Below are 16,448 nucleotides of genomic sequence, written 5' to 3'. Positions count from 1 at the left end.
TGTGATACGCAAGCCACATTAGGAAACATGGTGCAATTTGAAAGAAAATGGTTAGGAACTCAAACTTCTCTTTGGATTTGAAACTTTGATTTACTTTTTGATCTAAATCTACAAATCCAACAAATTTTTTCTTAATATATATATATATATATATATATATATATATTTGTACAAAAAGTATAATCTTTTCATCTTCAGTTTTTTCTCTCAACTGTGATGCTAAAAATTGGCAACAAATTCAATCAATTGGGGGAACAAACTTGATTTTGAATAGCGCTCCCAATTAACAAAATCAAAGGTACGATACGAGTAGAGAATTTCAGTTTGGCTTCTTTGAATGAATAAGACACGTGCGCGGTGTTTGATGGCCGTCCATCTCGTGATGGTGGCCATGGAGGGCTGCCCGGCATTCAGAGGATCCTGGCTGTCGTCCCGCACCCTTTGCTCCAACCCCAGCCACTCTCGCTCGCTCCCTCTCATCCTCTCTCGGCAATGGGCTCGGCCCCCCACTTCCCCACGCTCTGCTGCTATTCCCATCCCACGACGCCTCTCCTTCTCTCCTCCACCTCCTCTCTTCCCATCGTTTCTTCCCGAACCCTAACGTCTCGCCTCGCCCACGGCTCGATTCTCCGCCTGGGATTCGTCCCTCTCTCGTCGTGGATCGGTCTGAAGCATTTCGGCATCTCATTCCGGCAAGGTTACGGCCACAGAGGTAGCCTTTTTCTCCTCCTTTTTTTTTTTCATTTATAGCTTTATTTCTGGTTTTCTATAATTTATGTGCGAAATCTTCGTTTTGTCTGGAAAAAATGGCTGCAGATTTATATATATATATATTTGCCTGCTAATAGGTTCTTTCGTTGACCACTTTGCCTAGAATTTTGGGGAAATCTTTCTTATTCCTTCTTTTTCTTTCCTAAGCGATTACCGTTATAGTGGAAATAAAGGAGCAGAAAACAGGATTGTGTAAGAACTTATGTGTCATAGTCTTAACAAAGCTAGCTGCTTGACTAATTCACAGAGCATGAGTTCGAATTAGTATTTGGATGTCTTATCTTCGATGTTCCTGTGTCAGCAATCACATTCAGGATATGTCAGGAACAAGCAGGACTGTAACTCGACCCTCATAATGCGTCTTGAGTGAATTTTCATGGAAACATGGGATTCTGTGTGTAAGAGTTTCTATAAGTTGAAGGTAAAGGTTTGGATAAACCGGAGTATAAAAATGAATACAAATTTGAAACTTTGGAAGGATTGCTCCGTCAATAACACATGAACTCCAATTCCACAAAAGCATGATTCTTAGAGCCTCGCCAAACACATGTAAGCACCATTATTGTTATTAACAGAAAATAGAACCTTGCAATTTTTTTTTTTTGAAAAAGTAAATGATGTCTATGTGTAATTTCACAGAAACAAAAAGAAACTCAGTTGAGTGATAATTAAACTAAATTTTTTTCCCCTTTTCATCATGGGTTGATGGACTATGTGATGTCTCCTTTGCAACGGTGCTAATTCCACCTTGATGTGCTGCTTTGTTATCATTGCATTGGCAGTCACATAGTACAGAGCCTTGACATTGCACACTTGAGCAACGTCGCTAGAGCTTAGCTTTTGAGAGTACTCAAGTGTAAGTGAGGAGGCAAGTCAGTAGGCAAGAGTTGTATAAGGACTAACAACTCTTACACAATGGCATGAATAGAGATTTATCATGCCATGTGAAGTTGCAGTGGTCTTAGAAAAAGCCACACAATATGGTAAGAAGTCATAACTGGACAGCTCGCCATTTCTTATAAACATATAGATTACTAAGTTGCTTCTAATGTGTTGAACTTGTTCTTTCAATAACTAGGGGTAGAAATGGATGAGAAATTGTTATGTTACAATTGCCTCGAATCTGAACCAGGAACTAGCTTCTGATACAACAATTTAGACTCGTATTCAACTCATGCAGTTGGCTGGATTGGTTGGAGCACCTTTCCAATTTAGGTTTGAGCTGGTTCCCTTTTCATATAAAGTTCCACTTTTTTCTAAGTCATAGGATCAGTCAAGACATCAGAACTAATTTTTATTGGGTTTATCTGAGTTTTGCATGTCTGATCAGGTCGGTTCGTATTCTAGGTTTAATGTTTACTGTTTTCATTCCCACCTGGTTTAATGTCTGATCAGGTCGGTTCGTATTCTAGGTTTAATGTTTACTGTTTTCATTCCCACCTGGTTATAGTTTTTCTAGTAGCCTGCGACTGATAAATAACTCATGGTTTTGAATTTCAGATATGAGTTGAACCAAATCAAGTTAGATACAGATTATACCTGTTCCTCCTCTAACAACTCCTACCTCTATTCATAACCTAAATCTATGAATATTGGGTGCCACAAGTATGTTATAACTACTCCAGAATTATGAGAAGAAAGTATTATATTTTTGGGGATTAGGGATAAAAGATCATGAAAAATCAACTAGGATGATGCCCCAAATAACCCATTGAACCTTGATAGTTTGAAGTAATGCCCTGCCTATGGGGTATCCTATCTGCTACAGCATTCTTTACACATCATGCAACTTATTCTATGGTACTCTGCAAGCACTAGTTTAGTGGAAGTTGCTGAATTTTGAGTAGTTTAACGATTACATAACAGTTGTAAGGCCTAAAATTTGTAATAGTTCTGGTGAAATTACTTTGTTTTTTGTTTTCTCTTTTTGTAGAAAAATGTTTAACCAATACTAGATTGTGTTTAGTTACTATATTTCATGCTAGTTAGTGATTGCTCTCTGATATTAGTTTTCTGAAATTGGTTCTTGTTGTTTGTATTTAGCCTTTTTAGCCAATTTAAAAGTATTTGTAGTGCACTTTCACTGTATCATTTACAAATATTCTTTTTGATATACAACTTGGCTGTATCTTCTGCAAATATTTTCTTTAATATATAACGTTGGTGCTTTTCTGCATAGTAAATCTTTCTCTGCATAATTTTTATCTTAGTTACTGGCTTTTATATATGTGTGTATGTATGCAGCACACAGACACGTCTGCATTATGTATGTATATATGCATGCATGCATGGTGTATGTATGTATGTATCTGTGTATCTATGTGTGTATATATGTATGTGTGTGCCTGTATATTTCTCTGCAATGAGAGTCCTTCACTTGAACATTTTCTCTTGAAACTTTTCTAGATGCAGGCTAGCTGATATAGGGTGTGACTGATTTTTAATATTCTTCTTTCTGCTTCACTTGTTCTGTTTCATTTGTTGACCTTTTCCCATGGGAGGCAGAGTTGTTAATACTTCCACGCTATTCCATCTTCTTGCTGATAATTGAGTTACTATTTCTTTTGTTGTGTCTACTACAATTCTTATAGCTGTCAGCTTTATGTGATGCCTTCATTACCTACCTGTTCTTTAATTATCATTACTTGTTGGGTAATTTACTATCATATTTACATGATATATTTGATTCTTAATTTTCTCTGCTGCAGAAAAGAAGGGAAAATGTTGTGGTAAAGTTGTTTATGCTTCTTTGTTTGGAGTTGGAGCTCCAGAAGCTTTGGTTATTGGAGTGGTGGCTTTGCTAGTCTTTGGTCCTAAAGGACTAGCTGAGGTAAGCTCCTTTCTATGTGAAATAAAATCTTGTTTTCAGATTAATGTTATGATGCATATAATTTCATTTTGACTGTCGTGCATGGACAGAAAACTTTGTAGACCAATTAATGGTGCTAAAGAAGTGGAGATTGATCTTTCTGCACTTAATTTACTGGTAAAACTGATTTTTCTAGCTATTTGAATAGCACCATAGTGGTGACAACAGTGGTGTAGGGTCCAATAACTTGTTAGCATAAGCAATTAGGCTGAATAATTGCTACCATGTCGGCTATAGCATTGTCCAAGTCTCAATATGTAGTGAAAAATATATGATCTTATTCACCTTTAGGTGATTAGAGAATATTTAATGTAGATGTAGAATCTAATGCAAGATCATTGATCAATAATAGTTTTAAAGTTCATAACCTTGGATATGAACAAATGGTGAAACATGTTTGAAGGCAACCCTCTTACTGATGGGATGGAGCTTGTGCATATGTGTAGTTTCATGCTTGTGTTATGTTTCTGATATGGTTGATTTTTCAAAACTTTAAGGTGTTTGCCTTTTTTTCAGTTCCTTTCTTTCACTTATTGAGGAGCTCTTGATTTTTCAAATTTAAATTCCAGTCCTCATAATGCATCAATGTAGTTTGTATATCACGGCTAACACTTGTATTCATTGAGTAGCCCTTTTGTTCTTATCCCACTAAATCAGCTCACAATTAGATAACCTTTTTTTTTTGGGTAAATTACATTCTTAAATTAGTTATATAGCTAAAAATGAAAATACAGCACTTTAGATAGTTTATATGTAAAAGGAAGGAAAATGAGGCTATGATGGACTGCATAAAAAAAGAACTAGTCGAAGACCTGCATGTTGCGCGGGTCCGGATGTATAAAAATAATTTTTCTTCTAGATCTGATCAGATTGAAAAAAAAAATATATCTAAATAATAAAATAATATTCATTTAAATTCTTAGGGTCACTTCATATTCTCAACTATCTATATAAATAGGCTTTAATAACATAATAACATAATTTAATACCATACATTAATAACATAATTTAATACCCATATAATAATAGTATACATTAATAATATAATTTAATGTGCAGAAGTGTTCTTTTCAGATGGCACAATAAAATTTATTTGAGAAGCTGAGTTGGCAACACTCCAATACTCCTTTACAGAGTATTATTTTATATATATATATATTTATATATGATGTGCACATTATCTCACTGTCCAGTTATCCTTTCCTAATTACAATTAAATTCAAGATTTATTTTTCTTTGGCCAAACCTATATATTCAGTCTTTTAAGCAAGTTAATTAAATGCAGGTGGCACGCAACTTGGGAAAAACTTTGCGTGCTTTCCAGCCAACGATAAGAGAGCTTCAGGTTGGTTAAAACTGCTCTAATTTTTCCTTATGCTTTTCATACTTGACTTCAGAAATAGGGTACTTTTATTGACAAAAATGACAAACTATCAAAATCTCCAAAGAATGGAAACGGCTTTGTAGAAAATAAGACACTATAGCAACATTGTCTCATGTGTAATTAGGGGGCACATATCAGGTTGATTGTTCTTATGCTGCAGGAGGTGTCAAAGGAATTCAAGAGCACCCTTGAACGGGAGATAGGACTTGATGAAGTTGCATCTTCTACAAATTACAACATCAAGCCTACTCCAAATGTCAATGAAAATCAACAAGTTGTAATTGACCCAAGTGAGCAAAAAGATATTTTTTAATGCCTGATATGGTAGGATGGTAACAATCTTTTTAGTTTTTATTTAAGCAAATAGTTTGGGGAGACATCAATATCTTAAAATTTCTTGGAAAATGTGCATCTTATGTTTTTGGTTGCTGTGTATCACTTTCAAACATTATGTTGCTTCATACCTTCTGAATTTGTTTATTTTCTCTCTTTGAATTACACAAACTAGTTTATTTATGCAGATGGAAAGCATTCAGCTGGACCATACACCAGTGAAGAACTTTTGAAAATCACAGAAGACCAGCTGGCTGCATCTGCTACCAGACCTCAAACAGAGGCATCCCCTTCTGAAGAACAACCGCAAGGTATAGCGTTGTAATGACTACTTCATGCCACTGAATTGAAGCTCCTGATTTTGCCCTCAATTTTGTCTGTCATTCGTTCATGCGATGAAGATTAGCATGTCTTCTGACAGTAGCATCATCAACTTCAGAAGTTGCAGCCGCCAATTCCTCAGAAGTTCCAGCTTCTCCTGTTGCTCCAGATGCTGCTGCTCAAGTACCTTCATCTGAGAAGGCAGAGAATGATAGATGACAATTTCTAAGCGAGCATCATCATAAGAAGCTACAGGTCAAGAGGACAATAACGTTGTCCATACTAAAACTGGAGCTATAAAGTCAGAAATTTCTGGTGATAGAAGGGAATCTTGTACTCCTTGTAGGCTTGTGTCTGTGATATTTGTATAATGTGATTGGAGATGGGCATAGCATCATTAATGGGTCATAGAATTATCAAGCTAGTTGTCCGGCTCATGTTGCGGGTTTCGGATACGTGTCTATGTCTTTTTCCCCCATCAAGCAGCTAATAGAATGAGATTCTTTGATATTTTTAAGTAGAATTAAAATTGGATCAGATATAGATCGGATATTGCTATATTTATATCCATATTTATTTTATTTAATAAATACAAATATGGATACAGATATTATTTGGATACAAAAATTTATATTCATATTTGTTTTAAACGGATATAATTAAAATATTCAAAATATAAATATAATTACAGATATTATTTAGATAATTAAATTTTATGATCATATAATTAAAAATATTATTAAATAGATAATAAATCAAGTTAATAGTATGTTTATATAGTTGTATATATATTTTTAAAATTAATAAGTGTTATATAAAATTATATAGGATTATATATAGATTTGGATATTGGGATACAAATCGGATTGTTGTTTATTCATATTTATATTTTTTTTGATAAATATGGATATAAATATCAGTTGGATTTTTTATTTTTTATCCATATATATATATTAATTTGGATATAAAAATAGTTTCCAACGGATATTTATCATTTTTATCCTCATTTTTTAGAGTAGTTATGGAAAATCTGATAGTCATCTTCCAACTTATATGTAATTATGAGGAACCTATATTGCATCTAATGGAGCAGGGTAATCATTATTTGGTTTAGCCGTTTGGTCATAGGTGCTTCCAAGTTCCATGAACATGCCAATGATGCGGTGGCAGCGCAGTGGGCTAAGCGGCTAAGTCTGCCATCAAGCAATCTACCGCACCAAAATCTTATGAGAAGCTATGAAAGCAAAGATCGAACGATTGCAATTTCGATTTTAACGTATGCCTCTTGTGAAAAAGTAGAAAAATAGGATTCGTGTGAAAACCTCGTGTGGAAAAGTAGAAAAAGGGAATTTTACATTGTATTCCATCAATGATTTGTTTTTGAAAACAGAAGCAACTTTCATTACCTTATATCAACAGATTACATGCCAAAAGAGTGTACTGTATTATATAGTTATATACAAAGCAAGCAGCAAAATACAACCAAAACAGGAATATAAAAATAGAAATGTGTGATATGTAAATTGATTACAATAGTTAAGGGTTCATGGAAGACAACCAGCAATGTTACTATAAGAGATAATGAACAGTGAGAACCCAAAAAGGAGTAAAAAATTGTGTCTGAAACCAAATATATCAAACTTCTTGGAACAGCCACATTAGCGAAAACGTAGAGCAATTGCCGGCACATTATCGGGTGTACACAAGAATAGGAGCAGATGTATGACAAATTCTTTAGGAAGGAGCTGCTGAACTTGAAGAAGCTTGAACCATGAAGAGAAAACATAGAAGAGGGGGACAAAAGACATCTGAACCAGATAAATTGAAGCCGATCAAGATCTATACAGATATAGCATGGGAAAATCATCAAGAAATCATGATCAGACACTGTTCTCAGATATCTTCCAACATTCATAAAGGAAATACCATACGGTAGGTCCATTCTGTAGGAATGAACAGCCTGACACTTGCAACTCAAAGATTTTTCCTTCTTAACAACATCACCAAGTAATAAACGAAGCAAAAATAAAAAAATATTCCACCACAACATCTAGACCAGCATAAAATTCACCTATTGAACAGCAACATTTCCATAAGAAATGTGTTCCCCCTGTAGCAAAGAATTCAGATAAAAACTTCACGTCGTAGAATTACACATTAACCCAGAAATACAGCATGGAATAATGTCTGTGCAGGAGAAGAGGAAGATAATTGAAAAACTTCAGCATTACCACCAAAATTCCTACTATGCATGCTGGACCAGAGCATGAGGAAGCTATGTAAACTCAAACATGCAAAAATAAAGCAGCAAGTAATTCCCTATATATCATGTCCAGGAGAATCAGCATAGATAATGCCGAAGTCATGAAGCTTAATCTTAAGAGCAGCAAAAGAAAAACATAAAACGAATACTGTGGCAGAGCTGTCGTATGAAGCATAGTGGCAACAGCTAAAACATATAGTATTTTCACTGAAAAGGGTATCTGCATGACACAAAAATGAGGAATTAACAGACTCTGTTGCCAATATATAAAGAAACACCAAGATCATGGGGATTTAACATAACAACCGACTGCCCGGCACAATATAAAATCCATTATAACTAGTTGGCACACAATAGCTGCGCAGAAACAGTGACCAACAAAACCTAATGTGAGTGTGATATATAAGAGAACAATGGCCTCCCAAGCTGCATAAATAGAGAAATAGACCTGATGAATTAAACATGTAAATAAAGACTGTATGCTGAGCAAGTCTCCCGAGATAAAAAGATGAACAACCAATTGTAAATCACCGTGAAAGCCCTGAATGGGATAATTGCAAAATCAAGTAGATGGAACACATCCATGTCTCGGGAAGGCAACAGAATAGGCATCAGCTTTTAACACACTAACTAAATCAGGATACATGGATAACTGTGCAGAATTTAAAAAAAATCTCCTGATAAGGCGTATGCAGCAGCCCAACACACTAACTAAATCAGGATACATGGATAACTGTGCAGAATTTTAAAAAAAATCTCCTGATAAGGCGTATGCAGCAGCCCAGTATTCCATCTATGATTTGATAACTCGAGTAACGCGAAGCAAACTCAATCCTGTCTCCGGCTGCTGCCCGGTCCGGTCCCTGTGCGGTTGTGACTCGGGAAGCTTTACAGACCTCTCAACGCTAATGACACGATTCCAAGACTCGCCCGCTCTCCTCCTGCAAGAACTCACAAATCTCTGATTGGTATGATGGCTTCCTCCCCTAAGACGCTTTATGTTCATTTTATTTTTGTTTATTCCTTGCCACACTCCAAGCAGGAAGACAGTATCCCTTTATGTTCATTTTATTTTTGTTTATTCCTTGCCACACTCCAAGCAGGAAGACAGTATCCCATCTGTAATGATGTATTCTCAAATTACTTTTGGCCTGTTGACTATATGTATTCTACAGGCAGTTTTGTAACTAAGCTGAACTGAAGTTTATTGGGTTAACGAAGGTTCATCCTTTACCACAAAAAAAAAAAAAAAAAAAAAAAAAAAAAAAAAAAGAAAAAGAAAAAAACAGAGAGGCTAAATTAGCAAACAGAAAAAAGAGAGGGGGATTTATGACCCATACACCCCACATATAAACAACTTTAGTGGCTTGAAACATCTCATTTGATAATCATAATAAAATATTACGGCTCAACACGGGCTAGAAGCTACAGGGCAGATACTTGTTTGTAATTCTTGCAGCAGCTGCTGCTGCGGAACTTTTGCGACATAATCTCATGCAATGAATCAGAGCTGATACAAAGCGTTTCTTTTGTAATATCAAAAAATAATGAGAACAAAAATTGCATAGCCATGCACTACAGCTACAAGAGACTGACCGCTCAGTGAGACTCAAACTCATGATAATCAGCACTTGTTTGTGCACAAGCATTGAACCCAAAACCTTCAAAAAATCCATTTTCAGGCCCCCCATAGCCACCATCTGGCCCCTTCAATCCTCCCATTGGGGAATGAGAGTCTGGGCCCAAAGCGTCCTGATAAAACCCAGAAAATGGAATAGATGTGGCATTTTGTGGAGAATTTCCCACAGACCTTCTGTTATTAGAAATGTTATTGGACATCAGAGGTATGGGCTGCTGCAGCTGGTTCTTTGGGGGAGGCGATTTGGGCCGTAAGCTTTCTATATCCGGGGTTGTTTGCACGAGATGAGAAGCATCAGGGGGTGGATTCCGGCCCCCGCCTCCTAGCCAAACCTTCCCATCTTTGTCAGCAAAATTCTTGATATATGCCTGCGGTACAGAAATCTTGTCATCAGGATTACAGAACGCAAACGATACCTATGCAAGCAAAAAATCAGAGAATTTGGTATCTAAAAGGGGGGGAGAAAAAAGAGCATGAAACCTAGGGTAAGCAATTTCATACCTCGGAATTAAAATTAGATGACGACAATCCCTTCCCAATTGTAAGCCAACCTGCACGAATATTATGGTCCTCACCAAACAGTTCAAGCCGCCTCCTGCCCAGAGAGAAATGCTCAATGATCCTATACAAATCATCAGGCTTTTTCGTTGAACCTGCAATGTACATGACAATGAAAAAAATGGTTATTTCCTTCAGAAATTTTACTGGGAATCAAATATTTAAGTAGCAAAAGAAGGGACATAAAATAAAGATGATTTCTCACAGTTACGTTAAAGGGGAGCAAGGATGGATAAGTGGGGTCACGGTAAAGGGAACCGGTGGCCCTAGAGATAATGAAAGAGAACATCTTCAAGAATCTGTAGAGACGGAATTGTCTTTTAATCGTTGATAACAGTATTTACTCTGAAAACTTTTTTTGATAGCACAACTATATTAAAATTCAAAATGGCATAAAGGAGAGCACCAGATTGTGAAGTTAATGCGCTCTTTGGTAGCAGCATAGTTTTATCAAGAATAAGGGGAAAACATTGGGGGCAAGGTGGAGGGATTCATTTGAATAAATTTATTTGACTAAAAATAATTCCGAACAAACAAATTTGACTATTTTGGTAGAAAACTTTATCAGGGTGAAGAGGCAGAGAAAAAAGGTGCTTGTCAGCTTTTCTGATTTCCCAAAAGCAGGCTTCTATTAACCTGCTTTACATTGTGCCGAAAAGGTTTGGATCAAATTTTGGTGAGGAATAATGGACAAGGGAGCCTCAAGAATTTCCAGGAGTAGACTAGGAATTTCCAAGCAGGTTTGGCACCAAACAAAAAAGAAGGCTGGATGTCTTACATGTCTTGAGTGCCAGAGTGACCCTCTTGAGTACCACAATAAGAACACAGATGAAGATGAAGACCATCAAGACCAATGTGGAAGACAGAGGAAAATATTGCCAAAATCTAGAAAAAATTGAAGAGAACTCCAAACGACTTGGCAATTGTTGGAGAGCCAAAATGCAAATAGATAGCAATATACTTTTGCCAGGATTCAGATTTCCTGACATAATACATCCATTTTCCAGTTTAGCAAATAACCTGCTAAATGTACAAAAGCTTTCTTAGCAGGTTATTGCAGTCTAGTTGTTCATGGTCATGCGCAAAAACGAGGCCAGAATGACCCAATTAATGCTAGCGGCTTGATCTGGAATCGAATCATCAGCACAGGCACATCAATGCCCATAACCTGGGGAAAGAATATACAATTCTAAGAGGAGAGAGCACAAGCAACATTGCCCTTAAGAGTGAATTTACCAAATGAAAATATCCATAGAAAATAAGAAAACAGTTAAAAATACCTTCTAACGACATCTAAATATGCCATTTATATTAATAATGGTGGTATATTTTCTTCAATTAGAGAATGGAATGTCCCACCAGAGATAAACAAAGATCCAAAGGTTGAACTAACAACACATAGGTGCTAAAAGCAGAAAACACTAACCATAAGCAGGTTCTTCAGCTATTATCACATCTGTGTCAATATTGGCATGAATGATATGCCCATCTGTGCTACGTCGAACAGTTCCCTTTATGCCCATCAAGCAGTGTTCCTATCCAATAACAAAGGATTATTTTACTTAGCAGACACTGCAAAGACAACAGCTTAGAAAAAAGCCGAAACTTGAAATATCCAGACAGAGAATAAACTTGTCCACCAAAAGTTTACCAACCTTCGAGTGCTGAAACAATGTGCGAGAATCATGCCTCAATGCAGGAGTTGCATTTGTTTTGTTTGTTTTCACCCAACAAATATCCTCACATCTCCGAAACCCCCACTATATACAAAACAAAAAACAGAAAATGATAACAGGTTAACCCCCATAAAAAATGCCAATCATTGAATGATTGAAAATACACCGTGGTAATCAGCAGGATAACCATGTCAGATAAATATATTCTCTCCCTCTCTCTTCCCTGTAATGCAAATTGGAAGAGTGAAACCCTTTGTGCAAAATTTTGCCACAATATCCCATAAAGTTTGAGGGGTAGTACTTTCCAACAGGCTATTGACAGAAACCTCCTGTTATCAACATATCAATCACATTGCTCTCTCCCTTTCTAGAATTGGACCAAAAGTTGGGAAGAGTGTCACAATGATGGTATCACTCAAACTGGTAACAAGATCAAAACTGGATCTTCTAAGCAAGTATGGTAGAATACCAAACTAAACTGACCTTCTTTAAACACTGCCGGCCCTGTTCAAGTCCAACAGCATCACCAACCCAGAGGAAGATAAATGAAGGGGTGTCAGCTATTGCCTGATGACATAAACAGATAAGAGTTACAGATTAAGGAGTAAAACCCAGCATACTGAGAGTTATTAGGTGCCAATAAAGATACTTATAGCAAGCATGCAAGAAATATCAAATAGAGACCAAGCATATTATTTAAATAAACACAAGCGATGAATAAAACTTATGCAAAAACACACCTCAATCTTCAAATTCATTATCTCTTCAAACGTCCAGTATTCCATGTGGTCAGTAACACCAGGAGCCCGATGAACGTATTCTTCCCATGGAGGATCCACAAGAATAACATCAAACTTTGTGCCAAAAAACTCAGGAGAGAGTACATGTTCACGCAGGTCACACTTATAGTACATGGGTGGGGAAGCAGATTTTGTGACAATTTCATCTTTCTTCTGGATTAGTTCCCTCAGCTTTGGATAGTCTTCCACAACACTAGTGAGCTCCAGCTCTCTGATGAAATTCTGCGGTCTCATACCAGTGTCGACAAAATTTTGAGAGTAATCATTCTGCTCTCCCCTTGAAGGACCCTTAGAAGGCCCACTGTTTCTCTGGGGACCCCAACTGCTAGGTGCTTTATCATGTGGCATCCCGCGGCTGCCAGGTCCCATTGTACTAGGACCAGGACCAGTTGTGTTAGAGGGAACTCCTCTTCCAGGGCCTGGTTGATTGAAGTATATGCCATGATTAGGGCTTCCCATATTAGGTGCAAACCTAGGTCCACCAGGCCCAAGAGGAGGAATTGGAGAAAGGCTGGGAGGAACAGCTAGCATATTCATATCAACACCTCGAGCTCCAGGCCAAATAAGAGGTCCTGGAAATGGGGGAACGAAAACACCAGGGGGGATTGGTGGGCCAGGTAAGTGCGGCATGTTTGGCCCGATTGACTGCATTGGTCCAGGTGGCAAGCCGAGATGACCAAATGAAGGGCCCATCATAGGTATTGGAATTGCATCACGTTGAGCATCCCTCCCAGTTAGCCTTCCTCTTCCTCCTCTTGCAGGTCTGCCCCCTTTTGATCCTTGCTGGGGAGGCCTATTAACAGAACCTGATCCCTGAACATTCCCAAACGGATGTTGAGAATCATTACTTTGGCTCAGTCCTGTATGACTATAATTTGTGTCCTCCTGCCCTCGTCCTTCTCCGGCATAAGAATCAAAAGAATTCCTTGTGGACCTTTGATCCATAGGTGAACCATGATCTAAATACCTTTCCTGTGATTCATCTCCATAACCATATGCTGTTTTACCCTTTTTCTCGGGTGGATACTCCCATGTTCCATCATTTGCTCCTGAAGTGAAATCCTGCTGTGGACCCACTTCTGCTCTCCTCCCAGAATATACAGAAGAAGGCTCCTCTTTTCCAAAGTCAAGATTTTTGTTGGGTCTTATCTCTATTGAATCAGAACTCTCATAAGCATTCCTGGAGGTTGATGATGCTTTTACACTGTCGGCTCTGATTCTAAAATCTTTTCTATAACCAGGTTTGCTGTGAATATTTTCACCATCCAGCATTTCCTGCTCACGCCATTGAGAATCCCACTCCTTAATATGGCCAAAATCATTCTCCCTATCTTTGGAATCTTGCCTAGTCTGACTTCTCTTCCAATGGTCTTTTGAACCCTCCCAGTCCCTATTTTTGTCATTCCAGCTCCTGTCTTTTCCCTTGGAAGACCTATCATCCTTATACCCTTCTCTTTCCCATTCTCTGCTCCGAAGTCCAATGTTTCTTTCATTGTCAGATTCTGAATAGCCTCGGTCATGGTCATCCTGCTCCCTGTGATACCTTCCACTTCTCTCAGGGGTTCGAGACCTTTTACTATGTCTAACTTCCCTCCCAATTGTATCTCTAATCTCTTCATCCCTGGAAACAGACCTCTCCCGGTTTTGAACTTCATCACGACTGCCATATGCCGAGTCTTGCTGTTGTCTATTTTTCTCAGATTTCTCCTCATGTGGCTTGCCATTATACTTGTAGGCATCCTCATTTCCTGCCACCTCACTTGATCTTTCCTGCACCCTTCTCCATTTATCATCTTCATGAATATCCGGTCTAACTTCATGAGGTGCAGAGACGGGCATAATATCTTCTTCTTGAGCAACCAATCGGCCTCTACTTCTACTGGTTTCCCCATCTACTCTTTTTTCTTCCCTAGTACTGGATCTGAAACCCTTATCACCAGTGGAATCCACAACCTTAGTTTTGGAGTCGCTTAATTCGTTTCCATAATCCTGCATTCGATCCCTAACAGACCCATGCTTACTATGGTCAACAGCTTTCCCACCCTTTGAATCTGATTTCTCTGTGTAACTACTATCAGAAAGTTTCGTGCTTGATTTTCTACCAGAATGCTTCTCAATCTCTTCATTCCTGCTTTTTCTAATCTCTGATTCTCTCTCCCGATACCCTTCACTCGATCTCTTTTCACTTCTCTCTTCTGGATTCTTCCTCGGAATCTTGGAACGTGATTCTCTCTTTGTGTCATACTCACCTTCATCTCCACTGCTTGAGCTACTTGACTTCTTCCTATAATCATTCCTATCTCCAGAGCTTTTTCTTCTTCCGCTATCCCGTTTCTGAGCTTCTTCTACACCACTGTGCTTCTGTGACTTGCTTGACCGATGCTTCCTCTCATCAGTGCTTTCCCAGTCTTCATTTTCTTCAGTTTTATTGTACCTAAAATCCATACTTTCAGCTGCATTCAGTTTCATGTGACCCCAACTGAAGTCTATTGCATAAACTGCACAAAACAACAATTAATTGCGACTGGTTATAACCCTAATAACTGTTAGATCACAAATAACATCAATTTTCCGAGAAGGTAAACTCCACCCCTTTGCCACAATAAAAAATTTAAGAAAACAAACTGAATCAAAATGGCAGAATGCATGCCGCAAAAATCCAAAAATCATGATGCAAGAATGCCTTCTCCAAACCCCCCCGGGGGTGAAACACATAAAGAAAGAAAAATTCAATTCCTGGGTCTTCTACACTGCAATTTTTACGATTTTAATTACTTGACGGACAGGTTCCCTACCATCAGATCCTTAGAGACTTTTTTCCTGATTGTAATTTTTGTCTTATTTTCCTACCTTTATTTTGATTTCCTAGATTAGCGGGGTTGTTGAAAAAAAGATATTTGTAATTAAAATTGAGGGTTTCCCATGGAAGAGCGGGAATTAAATATGTTTCATTCCGCATATATTCTTCCCCTTGGAAAAAATCGTCTGAATCAAAGGTCCGCAAAGAAGCGATCCAAAGCCGAACCCAACCTTGAAGCCACCTCATTGATACAACCAAAGTTAGGGTTAGGGTTTAGGCTTCTTCTCAGATCCAACCTGGCCTTGAATAGAGAGAAGATCGGTGGGAATCCTAGGTGTTAACACAACCCGAGAGACGCGTAAAGATTGCGGCTTCTTGGGATGGCGACGGCGGAAGTTGGAGGTGGGGTATGAGGCCGACGAGGGTGCGGCCGGGTGTGATTGAGGGTGGGGGCAACGGTGGAGGTGGCGCAGCGGCAGTGGCGGAGAGTGGAGAAGGGCCGGAGGCGACGCCGCTGGAGGAGGGTGAAGGAGGACGCAAAGCAAGGCAGAGAGAGAGAGAGAGAGAGAGAGAGAGGGAGAGGGAGAGAGAGAGGGAAAAGACTTATAGCCTACCTGGGCAGTCGGTGGCCGCTGGCCGACGCTCCTCACGGAGGCGACGGGGAAAGGGCCTGGTGGAGGTGGAGGTGGAGGCGGCGGCGGAGGCGGCGACCAGGGTTTCCGACTTCAATGGGCGTGGGGGACTCGGGAGAGGGGGGAGGATCGCTTCGCACCTCTGCCTCTCCGCGTGGGAGGAGCTAAAAAATTAGGTAAAAATATCGGGTCAACATGGTGGAGGATTCCGTGAGACCCAGTGCGTCGTAACATGTTAGTTTAGGTCTGACCCAAGCCCGATATCAGAACCAGATCCACTGGCTGACTGGCGTATCCAGAAAAGAAAATGCTTTATACATTCAAACCGGACTTTAATTTTCTGCCTCCGTTTAATTAGAAATCTGTCCCTTTTTTTTTCCCCTTTTCTCCTCCCTTTTCTGA

At 38.6% G+C, this 16,448-nt stretch overlaps 2 protein-coding genes across 2 annotated transcripts; one reads left to right on the top strand and one right to left on the bottom strand.

Annotated features, from left to right (window-relative positions):
• Positions 1 to 384: 384 nt before the first annotated feature.
• LOC105055613 (sec-independent protein translocase protein TATB, chloroplastic) lies at positions 385 to 6,188 on the top strand. Its single transcript, XM_010937496.4, has 6 exons — positions 385 to 712; positions 3,480 to 3,601; positions 4,926 to 4,985; positions 5,185 to 5,314; positions 5,546 to 5,668; positions 5,779 to 6,188. The coding sequence occupies exons 1-6, from the start codon at positions 493 to 495 to the stop codon at positions 5,895 to 5,897; spliced, it is 774 nt and encodes a 257-aa protein (XP_010935798.1). The 5' UTR covers positions 385 to 492; the 3' UTR covers positions 5,898 to 6,188.
• Positions 6,189 to 9,342: 3,154 nt separating this feature from the next.
• On the bottom strand, positions 9,343 to 16,216 carry LOC105055612 (uncharacterized). The gene is made up of 7 exons (XM_073247138.1): positions 16,029 to 16,216; positions 12,555 to 15,112; positions 12,298 to 12,381; positions 11,794 to 11,898; positions 11,565 to 11,673; positions 10,082 to 10,233; positions 9,343 to 9,948 (listed from the first exon to the last, which is right to left on the bottom strand). The coding sequence occupies exons 2-7, from the start codon at positions 15,081 to 15,083 to the stop codon at positions 9,541 to 9,543; spliced, it is 3,387 nt and encodes a 1,128-aa protein (XP_073103239.1). The 5' UTR covers positions 15,084 to 15,112; positions 16,029 to 16,216; the 3' UTR covers positions 9,343 to 9,540.
• Between the last annotated feature and the right edge of the window lie 232 nt (positions 16,217 to 16,448).

This window comes from Elaeis guineensis, chromosome 12 (assembly GCF_000442705.2).
Source record: "Elaeis guineensis isolate ETL-2024a chromosome 12, EG11, whole genome shotgun sequence".
NCBI classification, from domain to species: Eukaryota; Viridiplantae; Streptophyta; class Magnoliopsida; order Arecales; family Arecaceae; genus Elaeis; species Elaeis guineensis.
Note: the sequence above shows the minus strand (reverse complement) of the source record. Positions and strands in the feature narration are given on the sequence as shown.